We start from the raw sequence: 21,503 nt of genomic DNA on the forward strand, positions 1-21,503 counted from the left end.
ACTTAGGTATGCATGGAAGGATATCTACATTGAAAGAGAACCTATATTCTAAGAATTTACCATCCAATACCATCTACCATAGACTCTACCTCAAGGATCCAGGGAACATAAATCGTGCTGGTTTGAAGAAAGTTACGGTCCTTGGTGTTGGTCTGAGGTTATGTTTAACGAGGCTAATTGGGATGCCAGCTGACTAGGGCTTTATTGCGGAATAGCCCTATCTCAACCCTGATATATCAAGTCAATCATATCATTAGACCCCGACCAGCAGACATTGGATCTATCATCTTGTTGACTTGCTCTGTTAAGAACCGTCACAGTCATTAGGGATACAGAACATGGTATCCTGGATTATCACTACCCACCTGAGTAGGTAGGTAGCCACCTCTCACATCCTAAGTTTGATGCTTCTAGATGGAGGTTTAGATGGGAATCGAAATTTATCCAGCATTCAAACTTTACAGCGGATTGAATGGATATTGGAGGGATATACACTGTCCCCCTCAGTTTTGTGTGCAGGAACGATGCTACCCTAGTGCAAATAAGTTGACCGTTGACTAAAAGTTGCAGATTGAGTGCAGGCCTTGTTGCTGGGTATTGCACTCTGCCGCGAGCTACCTACGTACTGCATGCAATACTGCAATCCTGATGCTGAGGCCAGTGAGTCACTGACTGGGATCTGGAAAAATTGCCCTGCCTAGTGCACCGTGTGACTCAACATAACTAGCGATAGTGGATCCGTGCCTGTGATCCAGGGGCTTAGGGGTAGTGGAGACCAGCCCCGTGAGGCGAGCAGGCCCACCAGGCCATACTCCATAGGCCCTAGCCCGTATGGCTTAAACGCCCGGACAGTCCTCGATTGGCGTCAATTTACTTATCCCCGCCGCTGAAGTCTCTAGACCCGAGCCTTTGATAACAGAGCTAACACACTGCCAACCAGCGCTTATTGTACACCGCGGCACTGTAGTCATTGTATATGGTAGCGACTGGGACCTGTCCCGACAGATCGAACCTCGCGGTACAGTCCCGATTCGATCTAATTGCCGATCATTGGATGTCTGAGATTTCATTCACAGCGCCGCAAGGCCAGTCCGAACTTATCGATCTATCTTACGCTGTTCAAGGTGTCAACATGTCTGATAGTGAAAGCGAAGCCCGCTCGGCCTGGGATATATCACAACCAAGCACTGCAGCCACGAAGGAGCTTCTTTACGACTATCACCGGTGCATCGCTGCTCTCAAGGGAAGGGGTGTCCCAGAAGACCTCACCTCAGCAGCTGCGCGATGTGCGATCATCCGAGGGCTGCGCTGCTCGTACACCTACGCAACAAGCCAAAGCATCCGAGACATCTGTGCCACATCGCGGTTTCCCGAGTTTGTTCGGGCGCGCAACGCCCGACTTATCATGAGCAATATCATCCCCGACGGTCTGGACGATCCCCAGACAAAGCCGTACTGTATCTGGAACCCAGATGCCGCGGACGAGGACACCTATCGCCAGCTGGCTCAGAAATACCCCTCTATGCGCTACCAGGTTGGCCGAACTTGTGCCGCTGCTGGCTACATCAGCCTCTACCGGGAGCTTGATCTCCTCCCAGATGTCTCCATCGCCGAAGAGGCTCGGGAGAGGCATACGGAAGGGGGTGATGAGATCTATTCCTTGATCATATCGTTGCCGGTGAAGTACGCCGTGATGGATGATTACAAGCGTTCCATCAACACGGAAAATCCATCGCACCCCGCGTATCTCGACGGCGAGACGCATGTTCGATAGAAGCTAGAGTGGCGGTACACGCTCTCCGAAGACGCCACAGAGGATTTCGGGCTTGAGGAGATTGACATCGAAGAGGATAGATACATCAGCCTCGAGTCCAGCGAGCCAGACGAGTCGCGCTACGATGAGCTGGGCCCGCAGGAGGCAACCCTGCTCTGGAATCCCCTCCCGCTCGATCTCCCAACGATGAAAAAGTCTCTGCTGCGCCAGATAGCCGCGTACGAGGGGAACGTGGACCGCTTCTCCCGACTCATCAACCGCCGCTCCCAAAAGGACATTTGTGGGACGTGGGTTGAAACCCTCTGCATCGTCCGCGGCATCTACCACCACGCCATGTTCGCGCGGTGGTGGCAGCACCAGCTCGACACGGACGTCTTTGTAGACCGAATCACGCACGAGGAGCGCGTCGAGATTCAGACGGCCATCAACGCCCGCCGCGTCATGATCGGCGACATCGGAACATTCGACGAGACCACCCCCTGTCTGCCTTGGCTTATCTGGTACCCCCTCAAACCAGAGTCCATGGCGCTGGTCCGCCTCGCCAAGCGGTGTCCCTCTATGCATGTGCAGATTGCCATCGCCGCCATCTACTGCGACTACCAAGGTGTATACGAGTGGCTCCAGATCAGGCCGAGCATCGGCCCCATGGAAGCCGCCGAGAAAGTCGGCAACCCGTTCTACAAACAGGATCTCGAAAGGCGCGCGGCGGAGCTAGGCATCACCGACCTCTGGAAAGAAGGGCCCTGGATTGAGCCTTCCGATGAAACTCACGGGACGCTGGGCAATGATTTGGAGCCCACAGGCCGCGGCATCTGGACGCGGCTCCGCTCGGAAATCATGTATCCGTCCGGTGGAGGGCGGTATAAGAAGAACTTTGCGTACGGGGGCTGCTTTGAGAGATATGTCTGGCTTTCGTTTGAAACGATTCGGAAGATGGAGGTTGCTGGGTACGTTGGCGGCGAGGGGCAGGGGTTCCTGGATAACAATGATACCCGCTGGTTTTTGACGCATGAGATTACGAAGGATGAGGATGGGAACGAGGTCATTGATGGCAGTGACATTGAGGAGTAGGTTGTATCTATGAAGATCAATTGTCGGCCTCGCACCTACAACCCTCAAGTCTTACCCCATTTACATAGATCATGTCAATCTTGGACTCTATTGGTCAAGAAGCAATGCTGGTAGAGGCTGTTATCCATGGTATACCGTATTCTATATCTTAAAATTCCAAACCAGGGCCCAGCTGGTATCTCTCCACCCGATCCTGCCAGACACGATAACGCCATTTAGCAATTTCCCCAGAAATACAAATTTGGGGAACCTATACAGCGTCAAGGTCGTTAAGTTCTTCTGGACGAGGCACCGTAGGAAAAACTGGCAAGTGAAACCCGATGGGAGCAGGCACCAGGCGGGGAGAAGGATGCGTTTTCTTTGTTCCCACGGCTAGGCGTCAGCTTCAGAACTTCCACCCGGCCACTTAATCCACTCTCCAAATTATATCCCGAACTCCAGGACTATACGGTACCTAAGCCATGGCAGCCCTAGACTACGACTACATCCTCGTCGGCGCCGGTCTAACCGGCTGCGTCGTTGCCTCGCGCCTCAAACAATCCAACCCCTCACTATCAATCCTCCTCCTCGAAGCAGGCCCCGACGCCTCAAACGACCCCAGTATCAAGACCTTACCGCCGCTCTTCTCCCTCCTCGGCTCTGACCTCGACTGGGCATACACTACAACATCGCAACCGAACACCGCGAACCGAATGCACACCGTGCACGCGGGGAAAGCCCTTGGCGGAGGAACGACGATAAACTTCGGCGGGTGGAGTCGAGGTGATTCCATCGATTACGATCACTGGGCTGGGACGGTGAACGACAGACGGTGGGGGTATGAAGGCCTCCTGCCGTATTTTCGCCGGTCGGAATCCTTCTACGGCTGTGGTGCGGATGGTCGGGAGCATGGGTTCGACGGGCCGGTGAGGGTTTCCTCTGTCTCGAGCAAAGATCCGGACGGAAAGTATCCGCTGCGAGAGCCAATTAAGGATGCGTGGGGAGATTGAAGAGGAGTTCAATCCAGCTCCCGGGACAGGCAAGCTTTCTGGCGTTGTTGAGTTCCTGGAGACGTGGCGGGGTGGGGAGAGGCAGGCTGTGTATCAGGCTTATAGTCTTGAGGGGGTGCAGATTATTACTGGGGCTATGGTTCATAAGATCGAATTTACCGGAGCGGAAAAGACTGCTTCTGGCATCCTTCTCGTCGATGGTCGGCGCTTTACAGCGCGGAAGGAAGTCATCCTGGCCGCTGGGGCGCTGCGCGCCCCGCAGCTTTTGATGCTCTCTGGGATCGGACCAGCCAGTTTACTCTGAGAGCATGGGATACCACTTATCGCCGAGTTCCCGGAGGTTGGAAAGAACCTCATCAATCATTTCGCGCTCTACCAGCTCTACAAGCTGCGTGATTCCGACCGCGGTCTTGCCCTGGGAAGCCCTAAACTCACGCACCCAGCCCTAACTAAGGGCTTTCCCGTTGACTGGGCCGCCAACCAACAAGTCCCCCACGAGATCCTCGAGGCAGCAGTGCGGAAAGATAGAGAGCGATTCGGTTCTAACACGGACGAGTCAGTTTTAATACCCGGTCGCCCACTCGTCGAAACACTGATCTCCTATGCACCGATCGGAATGCCCGCCGACGGGTCCCTCATCATGACCTCCACCATGCTTCTCGCCGCCACATCCCGCGGCACTATCAGCATAAGCTCGTCTTCGGCTACTGAGCCTCCGGTAATCAACCCAAACTACTACAATACCGAAACCGACCACGTGGTACTAATCCACGGCGCCCGCCGCACAGCGAGAGCGTTACTAGATACATCAGCGATGAAAGATTACATTGAATGCGAAGTCCCGCCGCCCGGCATGGTAGCTCTAACGGCGCAATCTCCAGATGCAGACTTTGACGCCCGTATTCGAGCGACGGGCATAGCGCATCATCACCCCGCTGGCACGGTGGCGATGGGTAAAGTCATTGATAGCGAGCTTAGGGTTATTCGCATGAAGAATCTGCGCGTTGTGGATGCGAGTGTTCTGCCTGTTAGTTTTGGCGGTCATCCACAGGCGACGCTGTATGCTGTTACTGAGTTGGCTGCTGAGATTATTTTGCAGGATGGTGTGGAGACTGGAGGGGACTTGTGATGGGGTGTTAGATCTGTCCTGGGGAATCCATGCGTATACATCCATTTCAAGATGAGTTTACTATAATATCTACTCCGGAGTATGGCATCTAAAACCATCCATTGGATGGACATGCCTAGGTGGATAATCTCCGCTCGATGAAGTATGGTAGCGAGAGCATACGTCTCGGTATTCCAATTGGCCAGTACCTGATTGTACGAACTGTGGCAAATACACGTGGATCCCTAATCGGTGGTTAATTACAATCTTATCTTCCTACCTGAGATTTCGTCATCTACAGGTCTACCGGACCTTGAACCCTTACCAACAACCAACAACCTGACACTGCCATGCCCCTCTTCATCCTCGACGGCGAACCCCCTCCCCCACCCTCCTAGGGAACCCTGCCACTAGACGTCTACCTCCTCTCAGAATGGTCCACCCCACCCCCAGATCTCCCCTCCACCCGGGAGCCTGAGTCCCCCTCCACGCGACGCACCCGGCTACTCCGGCAATTCCTGTCACTTGGCAGCGAGGGCCGCCAGTCCTACGAGTCGCGAACAGAGAACCCACCAACGCCAACAGAGTCTCAAATCAATGAAATTCTGCATTCATCTCGTCCGGAAGATCTAAGGCCTTTCGCGGAGTATACGGGTTCCCTGGATAAGGGGTTATATCTTCGGCTGTGCTACGATCCCGACAGAGAACAGGAGCATGAAGCTATATGGGCGGGGAATCAGGCGCACGGCTTCGTGGGACCTGATGGGATTATCTTTGATGATAGAGATATTTTCGGTGCAGAGGGAATGGGTTTAGCGCGTTTTCCGGAGATTCTCCTGGAGAGAGTTTCGAATGCGTCTGGTGTTGAGCATGTTCAGGAGCGCGAGGATGCATTCAAAGGGTGTTTGAGGCAAATCCAGGAAAATGAAGAGCATTCCGACGAAGTCAAGCACTTCTTAGCAGAAAGACAAAACAGAGGTCCCCTGCTCGCATACTGGGAATACCACGCCACCTGTGTCGTGACGCACCTCTTCATTGAAGACGAAGAGACACTGGACGGGAAGGGCCTGCTGCATGTTTTTCTGGATGATATGGGGAGCATTGTGAGGCAGTGGCGGACTGGCGATGGTAGTCAGAATTTCGATTTTGATGACTCGTGGAAGGAGGGGGCTTGGTGGGGGGAGTTTGAGACGGGAGCAGGAGAGCCTGGGGAGACGTATCGGGAGGGAGGAGTTAGGGGGCCACCTTATGGGCTTTAGGTAGAGTTATATTGCAGCTGAAGCTGGCTACCCTACTACCATATCTGCTTATTACTCTTCGATGGATTTGTAGGTATTAAGGACAATGAACATCGTGTCATAGTACAAGAATATGATTGTAAAACTTAGGAGAATCAATATGACCACAAAGGGTTTTCACCATCTAGATATTACTACTGTACACATTCCCCAGAACCCCGTAGACTCATCAGCCAACTGCCCACCTGCGACAAGAATCTTCCGAATCCGATTCAACCCTTTCTGCTCCGGTCGTCAGCATTCCCCAGCTCCGGCATATCATACACAACATCCGGCAATTGTAGGTCCGCCGGGGCGGTAATAATCCCAAACTGATAACAGAATCCCGAATCCTTCGCACTCAACCCATAAAATCCCACAATGACCTCGCCATCTCCAGGTTGAAGCGTCACAACCCCGTCTCTGGCCTCCGCATCCTCGTCCCCTCCATCCTCGTCCCCTCCATCACGATTCCCACAATTAAGCTCCCCCCACGCCTCCCCATTACCAAGCACCATCCGAATCCCCGCAAGACTCCCCCACCCGTCATCATCCGTGCAAACCAGGACCTTCGCAATGCTCTGGCCCTCAGGAATATCCCTCCGCTCAGAAGCATGTCCGCCGAAATAGTGTGACTCCCCGCTGGCAGTGACAGCAGGCCCGCAGTTCTCGTGCCGCCCGTCGGCATAGTACACGACCGCGCCATCCATCGTGCACCCGACGCGGAGGTCAATCGATGTTGCGCGGTAAAGGTTTCCGTCTTTCCCGCGGTGTTGCAGGAGGACGGACCAGGGGGTAAACTCGTCTTCGTCCTGCTCCCATTCCTCGAGAGCGGAAGAGGAGACGGCTTGTTTGTGCAGGATGATGTTGCTTCCGGGGATGGAGATGTATGATTTGTTGTTTAGTAAAGTCCAGGCGTTGGAGATGCTGCGCTGCTTGCCATTCATGGCGAGCGCGGTGATCTTTAGTGGTTCGGTGCGGGAGAATTTGCCCAGGGCTGAAGCGTTGAGGCGGACGAGCGTGCACTCTCCTGTCCAGTTCGACGAGGCGTCCGTGTAGGAGGTAACCGGGTCATCCTGGCCGTTCTGGATCTTCACCTGTGCGAGGCCGGCTTTGCAGATGATCTGGATGTACTCGGCTCCGTCTTCATTGTCGCCGTCGTCAAGACCCGCTTCAACGCTTATACCAGCACGTCGGAACTCAGCAGCATCCAGAATAGCAGGAAGCCTATCCCCCGGCAGCGCAAAATGCGGGAGGAGCTTAAACTGCAGCGCATCGCGGAGATCCCACTTTGCTTCGTCCACTCCATCTCTCCTCCCATCGTCGCCTCCTGAACAAGCGATCGCGCTCCCCTCATGTGGGATCTCGACAAACGCCCTCCCCCACCCGCGCGCATACCCCCTCCCCATAATTCCACAGCTATGACCCGCCATAAACGCATGGCCCACCTCATGCAGAAACGCCCCCTGTCCCACGAAGCAAGCGCCCTGCATGGTCCCGCACTGTCCATTGTCATTTCCCACGCTGTCCCCCGTCTCCGTGTCATCCGTCAGACAAGAAGGTACCTCCTCCAGGAATCGCGGCCATGCGTATGTCAGGTGGCTGCCGAATATACCCAGTGACAGGCCGTCGGGTTTGTGGCAGCCTAATGCTGCATGCGCTAGGATGAGATTCTGTTGCGCGTCATAGTGCGAGTCGAGTATCAGTCCTGCGACGACGGGACGGGTAGAGCGGGCGTTATCGAATGGCGAGCCGTGCGCGACGAGCGCAGATTCAAAGATCTTATGCAGCGCGTCCTTTTCCCGTGCGTGGGGGTTCTGCTGCGCGAGATTCGCGTCCCAGAGTTGAGCCACTGTTTTTGTCGTGCGGATAATGTGCACCTTTGGCATACACCCCATCCTTCCATTTGCGCCCCTGACTGCGGCGATGGCGCTCGTATCCTTTCCCCACTCCTCCTCGAGTCTGAACGCGCGACGGCCGAGCCCCTTCGCGCGGAGATCTTCTGCTGTAAGGGCCTGCCACATATATGCCGTCATTCGGAGCTTCGATACCGCTGCGTCGAGGCTGCTATGTGCTGTACTGACCGTACCGTATTTCGCGGGCGGACAGTCGATGAGCAGTGGTGAATCTGATGCAACCAGGATAGCGAGGTGGAGGGGCGGGAGTTGTAGCAGCGGGATATATGTCACATTTACCTGGAATGGCGTACCGTGGATACTGTTTAGATGGTGAAGTGTTAGGACAATGTTGTTCTCGCCGGGATTGAGCAGGACGAGGGCTTTCCAGTGCCCGTTGTGGGTTGGCCAGTGCTGGACTTGTGGCTGTGAGTTGGCGCTGGCAGGGGTGGTAGAGTCGCGGATCGAGATCGCGACGTAGTTCGTTTCATGCGCGTAGTCAAACACAGTACATGTCCCAGTCAGAAGCAGACATTTCTGGTGCACGACCTCGTTGTTGTTTAGGTTTGTGAGGGTAAAGGGGCGGGCCTCGATGCGCTCGGGGAAGACCCGACGGCCGCGTTTTGCGGGCTTGGGGGCTGAGGTGGTGGTTGCGGCTGGGCGCTTTGGCATGATGATGGGTTCTTAGATTGGGTTTGTTTATTGAAGAGTATGGTATCGTGCATGTGGCGCATGTGCGGTTTATATCTAAGTTTTCTGGTTCCAGGCAGCCGGGGGCGCTAGGTCGGGGGAGCCTGGGCTAGGCTTGATTGGGAGCTCAAGCCCTAGAGCCGGAAGTGGAGCCAGGCCTAGGCCCTTGCATTAGGCAGCTTGGAAGATCCACTACGCTAGATACCAGGCAGCAAGCTAAGGTAACCGGTCAGTACCGTCCATATATATCACTTAGGTATCAGTTGACCAACCATGGCAAATATCATTGCCCTCGTCCATCCCGACTACCACCATCAAGTAACCCTAACGCCCAGTATGGAACTAAGTCACCTAAATAGCGAGGCGTGCATGGTAAGGTATCTAGATAGCCTTTCCAGGATATCAATACACGGACATAGCTAACACTGATTTAATTTCTCATATCAATCGAGGTAGAACTCCAACGATGCACCCTTTTGAGAATTGACAGAGGGACATCAGTCATGGGTGTATACCGTATTTGATAGCTGTATATGAGGCGAGTGCAACCGTTGAGCAACTGCGTGATATCATTGCTCAAGCAATTGCTTGGTCAATGTCCGGGCGATAACAATACTGTTCTTAGTACCTAGATACTGCGTATTGATTCGATACCATATCCAATGAAATTACTCTCAGAAAGACTCTTCGGCATAGGGAAGATCAATCAACACCATCAAGATCGTCAAGCCCTAGCTCGGATTCGGACTCGCCACCGGACAATGACTGGTCCGTATCTGAATCGTCAGTATCTACTTCACCCTTCTCATCATCCTCATCCAAGCACCCACAGACCTCGGACTCTCTAAATCCTTTCAGATCTTTACACCTGTGCACCCACCCCTCCCTCTCACTCAAACAGCGAAGGCAATAATACTCCTGCGGCCTGTAGACATTTCGCCAGGGCCCAAAGATCTCATAGCAATAACCGACTAAAGAGATGATGCCGCTAAGACGGGACGCAGAGACATCGAATACGTCGCATAGGGGACAGGGATCCGATTCCTCACTGGCTCCGGGCGGATGGGTGGTAGTGGTGTCGACTGTCCGCTCGCCTCCAGATCTGTGGTTTGCGGTGGTGGGAAGCTCTGCACATAATGGGACTTCTTTTTCTCCGTGAGAGCTTTGAGTAGGCAGGTTAGAGGTAATTGCCTCCTTAGAGCAACCAAAGTGCTCAATCTCGACCCCGCCATCAAGATTGATCTGCACCCATTCTGACAGAGAGCAGATGCATCTACCTGCTTTGATGGAGCGTTTCAATGTCTCCCACCACGGCTCCACAAGGTAGTTCCAGTAGTCCGCACGGGTCGGCGTAATGATTGTGTTCCCTGCCTTGCAGGCTTCGCAGCATAGGTTCTTCATATCGTTCAAAAAGCTCTCGTGCTTTGTCCACTTCGTGTTTATCTGGCTTGTATGCTTCAAGGCGAACAAACGTCGAAGAGCATCAACGTGCCATTCTCGCACACTGTAGCCGCGCACCTCGGAAGCTTCCCGCAAAATCAAGTTATCAGTGTTTGGGTTTATGAATGGAAGTTGATAGCGCCATTCAAGGAACACTTCTGAGTACTGAATTGACAAGGAAGTTGGCGTCTCGCCAGAAAATGAAGCCTGTAATTCGGGGCCCGCGCCTCGCTCAAGAAGTAGCTCGTAAACCAGAGAGTAACTCATATTGTTCCAATCTCGCTGGTAACGTTCGTCTCCGACAATTGCCTGCAGAGCAGCATTATCCTCGAGGGGTACAAAGTCCAAGATTATTCGCATGCTCTGAATGTCTAATTGGTTGTTCGCGAGATGGAGGGCATACCAGATACTGTCGTAGTCGACAAAAGCTCCACTTTCTTCGCGATACATGCGCAGTAAGATCGAGTACCAGCAACGAGCAACGTTGGGGTTATACTCATGCTCGGCGCTTATTCCCAGGCAAGTCAATAGCTGCCAGCCATTTGATGTTGGCTCACAGAAGTCAATACAGTCATCAAAAAGCGTGAACACGTGAAGTATGTCTCCAGTCATTTTTCTTTCGGCGTTTGCCATACATACAGCGTCCATGATCAAGGTCTCTGGTGTACTGCATTGGACATCAAAAGAGTCGTGCACAGCAACGAGGAGTTACACTCACTAGCCATGTGTCCGTATAACCCGATATAAGCGCGCCGTCTTATCAGCACCCCCTGAGATCAAGGCTTTCGCCAGTCCAAGATGACCGCTATATACTGCGACCTATGGTTTCGCGATGAGGTTAATGGCATGGAAAGCAGTTACAGTGATACATTGACCAACATACATGTAGTGGAGTCCATTCATCATCGTTAGTGTCATGAACCGAGGCTTCTCCGCCTGAGATCAGCTCACGAACGGCATCTACGTTCCCAGATCTACAGAAACGAAAGATAAGCGAATCCCAGGACACAGCATGCACGGGTCTGATGCTGTACTGCCATGTGTTGCTATGACTGCTGGCAAGTCCATTAACTCCGTACTTGAAACCCAGCTTCAGAAGCCAGTCAGCAGGGTGGATGAGAAGCGAGGTTTTAGTCTCTGTTTGAGTGGTAGCTTCGTCGTCGTCAGCACTCCGCCGACTGGTGATCTGTGTTCGAAAATATATCGTGCCCAACAGCGTGTGACGAGGCTCTGACTGGATGAATTTGTTGACTTTGAGGAGAACCTTTCGGCCGCGGTGAGTACCGGGGCTTAAACTCCCTTCTTCGAAACGACGAAGGACTTCCTTGACCGGCCGTATATGGCTACCCCAAGGGGCTTGCGAGGGTGCAATAGAATACCACTCGCAGGAATCAGTTGACTTTGTAGCTTCTTCACCCGGTATTCGCCCTGTCAAATGACATTCATCAGTACCCTGCAATATCCAGTGTCAAAACGATAGGACCATTGCTATATACACTCCACTGTACCTTCTCGGAAAGTTCTCGAATACATAAACGCTCCGACTAGTATCACCATTAGTATCAGCAAAACCCTAGTCACTGCAGTGATGAGTGGCTTACGCTAGTGATATTAGATTTCCGTCAAGAACTCAAAGAACGCCTTTGCGCAACATGCAGCAGATGCCGCAGCGTAGTCCTGCCAGTCCTTATTCTTGTGGCTGTCCGCGTAGTCGCACACCCCCTTGACAGTCAGACACGACAAGGCTTCACTTCCATCTCAAATCCGACAATATTGTCGCTATGTGCCAATTCATCCCGGTGTTTGGCGGATTTCATGACCGTGTCGCCAGAGCCAATAGGGCCAAAATGCAAACAGGGCTGAGGGGCGAGTTTTGTATTCAAACGCTTGCAAATAATAGGGTTGCCATCAAATGGAGCACCAGAAGGGTCGCTCCCCGGCGTCGGGCCGATCGAGGTAACAGGTTCACAGGAGGATGGGACTAATCGGTCTTTATCCAGCCCCGGGTAGGCCCAAAGGTGATCGATATCGCGGAGATGTTGGAGATGCCTGCAATGAGCTTCCTGGAACCGGTCGCGCATGTTTCGGGTTTGAAGGGCAGACAGAAGTGACCGGACGTCCGTATTCGACCGGTCGAGCGTGTCCTTGATAACCCCCTTCCGCTCGAATCCACCCGGGTATTGCCTCCCAAAGTCGAATTTAACAATTTGACGACTCATAATAACATCCCCCAACACAATCTCGGTATTTCTATTCGGAACGGCACCCCTCCGCAAACGCCGACAATGAGAGTCAGCGATATGTTCGGAAAGCTGGATCGAAGGCTTGCTGCGGCACTGGCAGCACTGGCTTTCCCCATCTCAGGGAGACAAACGAGGACAACATTCGAGGCGCCCATTCGGGCAGTCTGGTAGAAGTTTGCATCGCCATATTGCCTTTTTGTATTGATATCGCTGTACTGTCCATCTAATAGTGCTTCGACGGCGTTGAATTCGCGAGAAAGAGCGCAGATAATGGCGAACTCGAACTCGTGCGGGTCAGGCTGCGGCTGCATAGCGAGGAAGGTATCGGATTGAGGCTTTACGATTCATATAGAGTGAAAAGTGCCGGTCGCTGTGTGTCAATGACAAAGAGATGGGTCCAGAGCTGATGCTGGGGCCTGGCTGTCGATGGAGCGATATTGGTGGTGGGGCGAAAGTGCTCACCGGGCCAAAAAATGATGCGAGAAAGATGACGAAGCGAAATCGATGTCGACGTGAGATGGAGATGAGATGGAAATGGATGGATGTTGGTGAAAAAATGGACAGAGTTAGAAGGAGAGGAGAAGAAGGCTGCGGAAAAGGAAGGAGCAGGAGCACAGCACATGAGGGGCTCAGCAAAGCCCACGTCCTCAGCCTCAGCCGAGCCACAGGCCAAGTTGTTACACCAAGACTGTGCTTCAACCTTGCTGGGGATATAGGTATTGGTGACCTCACAATTGCTCCTTTGCTGTAAGCAGTAAGACAACGGATGAGGTTGATCAGGTTGATCAGGTTGATCAGGTTGAAGAGTTAGGGCTTCGGAATGAACCCGAAAGGGAGAGGACCGGGCCGCTCCACGGCTTTTCGTCACCCAGCGCGGTTCCACAAGGGAAGGCTTGTAGACTGTATAAATAAGTTGCTTCCCAAGGTTGCAGGGAGGGCTTTGAGCGGATCATCTAGATGATTACATCCGAGCGCATGGGATATGGTCCTACATACAGTATAGGAAACACGGGCTTTCCAAATAAGCCACAGCGCGCTCAGGCAAGGCTCTTGCCACTACCTACCTAAGTGCCATAGGTAGGATAGCTCTAATTACATCATAATCAAATTGTGCTCCCCTTATTCCTCGCTCTCCCACTAAAGTCCTCATGAATCTTCAGAGCAATTCCGCGCCGCCCATTCTGAACGCGTTCCCACAGAGACCCTCGCCCATCCTTCTTGCCCTTTCTATCCTCTTCACGGAACCACTCCTCGACGCTCCTGATCCTGTTCGGATGGATCTCATCCAAGAGTCTGTAATTCCGCCTCACAACACCCTCATTCCCACCTGAGTTTCTCCACAGCATCCAGAAGCCCGTAAAGTTCTCCTGCACCGTCATCACTCCAGACTCCTTGGGGTCGGCTGTATACCCCGCTGCATTGGCCTTGTTATATGCTAAAGGTCCGCTCTCCCAGTACTCCTCAAAAGATACGTTGATAAACCGCGCTGGATGACCGGTGACCTTTGTGAACGCCACAGCGAGATCATGGTAGTTGACATGCTCAATAGCCACGCGCAGATCCATTCCATTCGCCCGGACCGGGTTATCAAATAACCAGCGAACATATGGCCCGCAATCTTCCAGCGCAACATGCGGCACTGCCCCCTCGGCTGTAAGCGGGACCCTCCAAGTAAGCACCTCGGCGCCATTCTGATCAATCTCAATCCTCGGCGCCATGGGCGTATGCTCAGAAATCGTCATCTCCATATACGGCCCTGTTGTGAACAGCGCCGCGCCCATCCCGGCATTCGTCCCCGAATTCATCTTTGCCTGAGCAAGAATCCACTCGCCAACCCTGCCCTTCCCATCATAATGCCCCGTTCGGAACCCAGGTCTATACCCGGAGAGTTTATACCCGTAGTCCAGATTACCGTACACAAAGAACTTAATCCCACCATTCTCACGGGCAAGCTCGTACGCACGGATTGCCCAGAACGTCTCGCCCTTCTCGCCGACCGTGAACCCGTCGATGTTGATGAAGGCGCCGTCGCAGCCTTCGTAGGCATTTCGGATATCGGACTCGTTGGTGAATGTGCCTTTGATCAGTTCGGTGTTTCCTAGGGACAGGAGGGATTGCGCGCGTGGGGATGAGGGATCGCGTGTTAGGATTCGGCAGAAGTACTTTTTGTCGATTATGAGTGAGCGTACGATGGGGAGGCCCTGGGCGCCTGTGCCGCCGATGATGAGGATTTTGGATATGGGTGCCATTGTTCTGTGCGTTGGATTGATGACTTGCGCATTTGGGTAGGATGTGATGGAAGGGTATGTGGTTTATTTATGCTTGTGGTTCCGTACTACATAGTCAAGCATTTACGATTACTGATACGGTGCCGAGGGGGCTTTGTGGTTCAACCCCGCTCGAAGGCGAGGCCTAGAGCTGAGTTTAAGGATTAGTGATCACCTGCTAATACCATAGATCCTTGTTCACTAGGATAATCATGGACGGGATGGTGTAACAGTCTAACAGGACAAGGCGGGAGCGCCGGCGTATGTGTCTGGCACCAGACAATGTGTTTTTTGGTCTCTATATCCAAGAATTATCTTGATATGCCATGGTTTATCTACTAGGTACAACCTCTTCTATACGATACCCAGAGGGTATGAACAACTATCAAGCATGCTGCATTACTCTACCGGCCAACTATAGTACATAGGTACCTACCTACCTACCACTACCCTCCCCATTCCCACCCCGAAGCACCTCCCACTCATCTTCAAGCATCGAAAACAGCACCGCATCATACCACCTCTTCCCCCGGAACACAACCTCTCGTTCCCTCCCCTCCTCCACAAACCCCAGCTTTTGATAACACCTCAGCGCACTCTCATTATACTCAAACGCACCCAGATTCACTCTATGCAGACCCGCGTGCCCAAACGCCCAGTTCAAAGCCCAGTTTATCGCTTCCCCGCCGTAACCTTGCCCTCTGTACCCCGAAGCAAGAGAGATACCCAGTGTGCCACAGCTATGGTGGTCTGTTTCGCCGGGGAAGGGGCGGAAGATACTCAAGTGGCCGATGGGGACGGGGTGTGATTCCGACTCTGGTGCTTTGTCTTGTGAGTTGGAGGTGTCGGGTGTAGGTGGAGGGAGACAGATTAACACGCCGAGCAAAGACTCCTGTATGGTCTTAATGAACTCCTCAGCGGATTTTGTGGATAGGGGTCGTCGGAGTCGCCCGCTGCTCATCGTTTGGATTGTGGGGTCATTGAGGATCTGCGTGTGTAGGAAGGTCTTGTCTGTGTAGGTGTTTTCGGGGGCGCGATAGAGCAGGCGGGCGGATTTGAAGTGGAAGAGGTCTGGGGACATTGTGGTGGTTTTGGGTTGATGGGTGGCACCTGCAGTGGTTTGTACCTGCTCGCTAAAGTTAGGGCGAACAGTCGCTGATTTATATAGCTAAGTTACGCTAGTCGGGATCCTAATCGGGTGCCCGCTTGTATATCGGAAGGATCAGCTAAGCCCCTAGCGTTGCAGGGGTACTCCTGGTAGAAATATGAGCACCCTTGGAAACTTGGTGAATATGTTATTGGACGAGTTCTTGTTATGAACTTTCAAGGAGGTGTAGGCTTGGGCGTGGAGTACATATAGAATTGTAGGTACTACCTAGTGGAGAGTACTATGGTATAAGCCGTGAGTGTAGTGCAGCGCAGGGTCAAGGATGGCCACCATCAGCTAGCTAGCTAGCGCCGTGAAACAGCAAAGTGCGAGAATCTTCGATAGGACTCTCGCAGATGTGTGCTTTGTCACCACGGACATCTCCAGCCGTCCTTTTGGGGGCTGCAGCGTAGCGCTGGATCATAGACAAAGGGTAGCTGCCAGCTTCCACATTAACATAGTAAAAGAACAAAGCGCAAGTTTGTTTGACCGCAAGCTCCCGGGTGCTAGGATCCTTAACTTGCTTCATCGCTGCGGGCAGGCCAGTTGGCATCTCTATCACCTCCCATTCTAGGACGGTACCTCGGTAACGCAGTGTTAGAGCGAGGTCACTGTAGGTTGGCAAGACCTGGTTTGCCCCGGGCATACTGAGAGTGCCATACTTACAGGTGGATTGGTCCTGAGAAACATGAGATTGATGAACTTGCACGGTGGCACCACGCGGCAGGCACTAGGTATGATCGCTTCGTGGTGTTTCAGCGATCCATACAGTCAAAAATATCCTCCTTACCCCCTCTAACCCTGAGTTTGAACAAGGTAGGCATTTGGGCATCCTTTAAATTACCAAGCTCTGGCTGGGCCTTTTGAGAACGTGACTGGCTAGAAGATACATCTAGATTTAATGGTCTTTATGAAAAAATCCATTGACCTGCACTGAGGTATGAATGAAAGTGGCGTTACCAGAAACTCTCATTTAAGGGGCCATGAAACAATGAATCTATTGTAGGACTCGAATATTCTTTGTCCTTGAATCTATCCATAAACCCTTTCAACTCCGTAATTAGAAATCCTATTCCCTGCCAAAAGGGAGGCTGTATATCCGATTTGTTTGTTTCACCACCTTCAACTCCATCTAAGGTGATACAACTGGAGGCGTCCTCTTATACATAGCTAGCCCTCTCAGCTTTATATCGATGGACATAGCCAGTGTGTCCTCCCTTTTCCCGGAAAAATCCTGTTGTCACTAGTCACTCTGACCTCTTGCGAACTTCCATTCTTCAATAACTATGCCATACTCATCATCCCTATGCATACCTATTCCACCATGATCAAACCTAAACACCGCTTCCAGATCGATTGCTATCGCAGTTCTTGGTATGGCGACTATGACCATCCGAACGAACCAACTACCGTTCTTTTTTGGGACTGGGATCAGCTCAAATTAATTAAAACTGATGCGCCCGCTAGATTCCTGCCTCCTTGGGGGCCCGAAGATCCCCAATCTAGGACAGCTTGTCGATCTTCTCGCGCCCAATGTGACTAGGATATCATTTGACCGCAACTGCCTTTTAACTGATGTTTCGACCAACCAGGAGGATGATGAGACCATGTTTATCCCGTATATCCCATTCTCACTCTGCACGTCGCTGGCCGACTGCCCTGTGCTCAAGTACTCCCAGCTTCAAGAAGTTAACAGGCTAAGACGGCAGTTGTAATGTCGTACCATTCAAGGAAGCGGGGGTGATCCAAGAAGTCGTTTTCAAATTTAACGTCAAGGACGACCCAACTTGGCTTCAGAGGACATGGGGCGAGGTGCATTTTCTTACACAACTCCCGCCACATCCGAATCTTCTCCCCCTTGACCGCATTGTTCTCGACGACGGGGACGTTGAGCCTCGACTGCTCGGTTTCACAGCCAGATACCTCCCAGGCGGGAACTTTGAGAATACAAGGAAGCTATTCCGGCTCGAGTGGCTGCATCAGCTCCTTGACGTCGTGGATTTCTTGAATCTCGAACTAGGCGTCATGCATCAGGACATCGCCCCCCGCAATCTCCTTGTTGACGATAAGACCAATAAGCTGATCCTGTTTGACTTTGACTGCGCCGCGGTGGGAGAACATAATGGCAAATTCTACGAGAATCGTCACGACGTCAAGGGCGTGGTATTCACGCTCTATGAGCTTATCACCGATGACTAGAAGAATTTCTCGCCCACGCCGTATGTCCAGGAGAGATTCGACATGATCATGGGCAAGGCCGACTGGCCCCCCTGCTGGCCCTCCTGCTGGCCCCTGGACGCTGATGTTTCGCGATTCCGCGCCGTGCTTAATGAATGGGTAGCTAAACGCACCTCTGATATGGAAGCAGACAAGAAACGGTATCACGAAGCGGCGAAGCGGAGGGGGTTCAAGCTGCCCGCTCGTCCAAAAGCACCGGACTAGGATGTTGAGTATGAGTATCGAAAGCAAAAAGATGGCACGCCCGTCATGAGGAAAGGTGAACGGCATAGGAACGACGCGATCAAAGCCGGGAAATATGTCTTCCGGTGGGAGCGGCCGACCCAGGCCAGCTTGCTCAAGCAGGGCAAGAAACGGATCAGTGCCGAAATTTCATAGCTGCAGCGGAGGTCGAGTGACGGGGGCTTTTTGTTTCTCGCTTTGTTTTACTGACCTTCACCTATTGATATTACTTGGATAGCAATTAAAATGATTATAGCAACGCCGCTCCCAACAGTGGCTCCTTATCTTCGAGACTGGGTAGAAGTTATGGCACAAACACGAATCCCGACCTTAGCCACCGTATTCTAATTGAGCAATAATGAACTTCAACTACCACGCTCATTGACAAAGAGAGTAGTCTTTTTTAGAATCAAAAACTCTCTGGCTGCGTTGCGCCCGATCGCATGCCCTTGCTCGGTAATACTAAAGAGCCTCAACCCAGCCGAACGGCTCGCCCCTTCTTGACAGCGGGACCGATCCGCGAGATCAATCAGGCTTAGAGTAAATGAGTGGGGCGGCCCCACGAGGCATCGGCAGCGCTAGCTCAAAAGTGGCTTAGTCGGTCAAGGACCTCGACTGCTGCAGAACAGACCACTCACTGTACGATTGCGAAAACTGAGTGAGGATAGCAGCTCTGGCTTCGCTGATTGAGGAGGTGAAAGCAAAGTGCCAATCTATTATTGCCATATTTACCATAGTTCTTTAATAGGTATGCGCTTGTACGCAAAAACCTCAATGGTACAATCTCCGTCTTGCAGCGCACGATCGCCACTCATCGAAGAACGGACTTTCGAATGTGGCCGCCATCTTCTTCTCTAGCCAGCAATTTAGGTTGACCTAATCTCTGTTTGAAATGCCTGAAAAAAAAGTTTCCAATAATAGCTCATAGGGACATCTCCTTTCAAATACAAAATCCCTCCCTCATCGTGAAGCAGCACTCCCTCTCCATTGTTACCCAAATGACCTCCCGGACAGCTCTATATTCGATCGGCCTTACCAAATACAGCTATGGCCACCACTTCATCTCTCATTTTGCATCGCGGAACTCTTCAAGTACTTGGTTCGCCCCGTCGCAGAGGGTTCTCGATCCTCATCAAACAATCGACTCCCTATCTTAAGCACATCTACTCCATCATTAAACCTGAAGGAAGATTCTCTACCGGCGATGGATACTATGCGTCCGGAGACGAAGATGATCCGAACACCGTGATTACTATTACCGTCTGGGATTGGGACCAGCTGAGGCCAATCGTTCCTGCCCCCGTCAGATTCCTGCCTCCTGACGGCTGGCGCCCGGAGATCCCAACCTGGCAGAGCTCCTCGATTTCCATCTCGCGTCCGAAGTGACCAGAATCATGTTCGACAAGGACGGCCTCTTAACTGGCGTTTTGACGGATCCAACGCATGACGATACACCTTTCCATACCTATTTCCCGCTCTCGATGTGCACCTCGCTGGCCGGCTGTCGTGTAGTCAACTACTCTCAGCTCAAAGAGCTTGACCGCATTGGGACCAATAACAGCTGTATCAATGTCTTGTCATACAAAGACGAAAACGGCGTGACGCAAACGGTGGCCGTTAAATTCAATATTCTTGTTAAAGACCGAAGGCTTAACATGGAATGGAATGAAATGCACATTCTTAAGAACCTACCTCCTCATCCCAATATTCTCCCCCTGGATCGGCTTGTTCTTGACGATGGAGATGTCCAGGATGGAGTTGTCCAATCTCGGCTACTAGGCTTTACGACGAAGTTTGTTGAAGGGGGGTCCCTTGATCACCTGAACCCAAAGACGCCCTTCCGTCTTGAATGGCTACGCCAGTTGATAAATGTGGTGAACTTCCTTAACCTAGAACTAGGCATCATGCACCAGGACCTCGCGGCTCAGAATATACTAGTCGAACACGAGGCTAACAAAGTTATCCTTTCCGACTTTGGCCGTGGTGTTGTGGGAGTGAATTACCTAAGGGATCATTGCGATGATATAGCAGGCGTTGTGCATACACTTTACAAGGTTATCACAAATGACGATTCGTATATTAGGGCCTCGTTTGAAAAGAAGACTATGCACTCGATACTCAACAAGACAGAGTGGCCCCAACTGGCCGCACTCTCGACGCTGATGTCTCGAAATTCCGTGCGGTGTTAAGTAACTGGATTGCCAAGCGCACCGCGTGTGGCGAGGAAGCAGGGCTGAAGCGATATCTTGATGCATCGAAGCGCAGCGGGATAAAACCACCGCCCCCGCGCCCATCTCCTCCGGACGACGAAATACCGTACCAGTGCCCCGACCGCAAGACTGCCGATTTGGGATACCGGGCCCGGTATACATACGAAGCCATAAGGAACGGGCAGTATGTCTTCAAGTGGCAGAGGCCAGGTCAGAACTGTATGATGAATGGGAGCAGGAAGAGGGCTAGGGTTAATTCGTTGGTTGCGGATTGATTATTGATTGGTGTGCTTAGTCTGTGTGGTACCTAGATCGATTGATTTAGTTGAATCATTTTGTCTATCTATAAAGCAACGCATTGGAGCCGCAGAGTAAGGCCTATTGAGAATGGTATATATCTCTAACCTAAGTATGCTATATGACCCTACCAAGGAACGTACGCACACTTCCTTCGTACCTAGCCCTAACCAAAGGTCATGTTAGGTAGCTAACAGCCACCCCGGAATAAATCCAAAGCAGTAGAACAGCTATATCCCAGATTATCTAAAGATAAAATGGAAAGATAAGATACTTATGCAACCTACTCAAAGTTATCGTGGATGAGCGGTTATCTTAGCCAAATAGGTAAGTAGTTGGGTTAGTCCCAATCAGGACCTCGGGGCCTGGGAGAAGACATGCTCTACCCACCATACTTAGGTAAGTACCTAGATAGACTGGATCTGTATCCAAGGTCTTTGTCATGTATCACAGTATCCGTTTTTGGATCGCCGAAATTCCGCACCTCAGCACGGCGACAAAGCCGCTGGCCATAGTAGCCTTTGTTATTCTAATTATAGACAGACTCAACGTGTTTTCCCCTTCTCCTCCGAAGAACCCCTCAGAATCGGCGCAATTTTCTTTCTTTCTTTTTTCTTGTCGTCAATCTGGCCTGT

The 21,503-nt window shown here is 52.1% G+C and overlaps 9 protein-coding genes across 9 annotated transcripts; 4 read left to right on the top strand and 5 right to left on the bottom strand.

The window, feature by feature from the left end:
* Nucleotides 1-1,132: 1,132 nt before the first annotated feature.
* On the top strand, nucleotides 1,133-2,913 carry BDW74DRAFT_184508 (uncharacterized protein; the record flags this gene model as incomplete). Its single annotated transcript, XM_073730830.1, has 3 exons — nucleotides 1,133-1,765; nucleotides 1,817-2,721; nucleotides 2,895-2,913. The coding sequence occupies 3 exons, from the start codon at nucleotides 1,133-1,135 to the stop codon at nucleotides 2,911-2,913; spliced, it is 1,557 nt and encodes a 518-aa protein (XP_073589567.1).
* Nucleotides 2,914-3,306: 393 nt separating this feature from the next.
* Nucleotides 3,307-4,963, top strand: BDW74DRAFT_164609 (GMC family oxidoreductase; the record flags this gene model as incomplete). Its single annotated transcript, XM_073726288.1, has 3 exons — nucleotides 3,307-3,750; nucleotides 3,830-4,060; nucleotides 4,142-4,963. 3 exons carry the CDS (start codon nucleotides 3,307-3,309, stop codon nucleotides 4,961-4,963), a joined length of 1,497 nt encoding a protein of 498 aa, XP_073589568.1.
* A 1,319-nt stretch (nucleotides 4,964-6,282) lies between these two features.
* On the bottom strand, nucleotides 6,283-8,802 carry BDW74DRAFT_141985 (uncharacterized protein). The gene has a single exon (XM_073722647.1). It carries the CDS (start codon nucleotides 8,784-8,786, stop codon nucleotides 6,453-6,455), a length of 2,334 nt encoding a protein of 777 aa, XP_073589569.1. The 5' UTR covers nucleotides 8,787-8,802; the 3' UTR covers nucleotides 6,283-6,452.
* Nucleotides 8,803-9,334: 532 nt separating this feature from the next.
* BDW74DRAFT_3186 (uncharacterized protein) lies at nucleotides 9,335-11,042 on the bottom strand. Its single transcript, XM_073732508.1, has one exon. The coding sequence runs from the start codon at nucleotides 10,890-10,892 to the stop codon at nucleotides 9,507-9,509; it is 1,386 nt and encodes a 461-aa protein (XP_073589570.1). The 5' UTR covers nucleotides 10,893-11,042; the 3' UTR covers nucleotides 9,335-9,506.
* An 813-nt stretch (nucleotides 11,043-11,855) lies between these two features.
* BDW74DRAFT_184509 (nucleoside phosphorylase domain-containing protein) lies at nucleotides 11,856-13,015 on the bottom strand (the record flags this gene model as incomplete). Its single annotated transcript, XM_073730831.1, has 3 exons — nucleotides 12,523-13,015; nucleotides 11,996-12,484; nucleotides 11,856-11,966 (listed from the first exon to the last, which is right to left on the bottom strand). The coding sequence occupies exons 1-3, from the start codon at nucleotides 12,796-12,798 to the stop codon at nucleotides 11,856-11,858; spliced, it is 876 nt and encodes a 291-aa protein (XP_073589571.1). The 5' UTR covers nucleotides 12,799-13,015.
* A 509-nt stretch (nucleotides 13,016-13,524) lies between these two features.
* BDW74DRAFT_164611 (uncharacterized protein) lies at nucleotides 13,525-14,736 on the bottom strand (the record flags this gene model as incomplete). The annotated part of the gene is made up of 2 exons (XM_073726289.1): nucleotides 13,525-13,551; nucleotides 13,798-14,736. The coding sequence occupies 2 exons, from the start codon at nucleotides 14,734-14,736 to the stop codon at nucleotides 13,525-13,527; spliced, it is 966 nt and encodes a 321-aa protein (XP_073589572.1).
* A 454-nt stretch (nucleotides 14,737-15,190) lies between these two features.
* BDW74DRAFT_172310 (GNAT family N-acetyltransferase) lies at nucleotides 15,191-15,835 on the bottom strand (the record flags this gene model as incomplete). Its single annotated transcript, XM_073727492.1, has 1 exon — nucleotides 15,191-15,835. The coding sequence occupies one exon, from the start codon at nucleotides 15,833-15,835 to the stop codon at nucleotides 15,191-15,193; it is 645 nt and encodes a 214-aa protein (XP_073589573.1).
* A 1,520-nt stretch (nucleotides 15,836-17,355) lies between these two features.
* On the top strand, nucleotides 17,356-18,343 carry BDW74DRAFT_172311 (uncharacterized protein; the record flags this gene model as incomplete). Its single annotated transcript, XM_073727493.1, has 3 exons — nucleotides 17,356-17,519; nucleotides 17,611-18,064; nucleotides 18,101-18,343. 3 exons carry the CDS (start codon nucleotides 17,356-17,358, stop codon nucleotides 18,341-18,343), a joined length of 861 nt encoding a protein of 286 aa, XP_073589574.1.
* Nucleotides 18,344-19,755: 1,412 nt separating this feature from the next.
* Nucleotides 19,756-20,846, top strand: BDW74DRAFT_172312 (uncharacterized protein; the record flags this gene model as incomplete). The annotated part of the gene is made up of 2 exons (XM_073727494.1): nucleotides 19,756-20,435; nucleotides 20,492-20,846. The coding sequence occupies 2 exons, from the start codon at nucleotides 19,756-19,758 to the stop codon at nucleotides 20,844-20,846; spliced, it is 1,035 nt and encodes a 344-aa protein (XP_073589575.1).
* Nucleotides 20,847-21,503: the final 657 nt, after the last annotated feature.

The sequence above is a fragment of the Aspergillus multicolor genome (genome assembly GCF_047715735.1).
Source record: "Aspergillus multicolor strain CBS 133.54 unplaced genomic scaffold BDW74scaffold_1, whole genome shotgun sequence".
Classification (NCBI taxonomy): Eukaryota; Fungi; Ascomycota; class Eurotiomycetes; order Eurotiales; family Aspergillaceae; genus Aspergillus; species Aspergillus multicolor.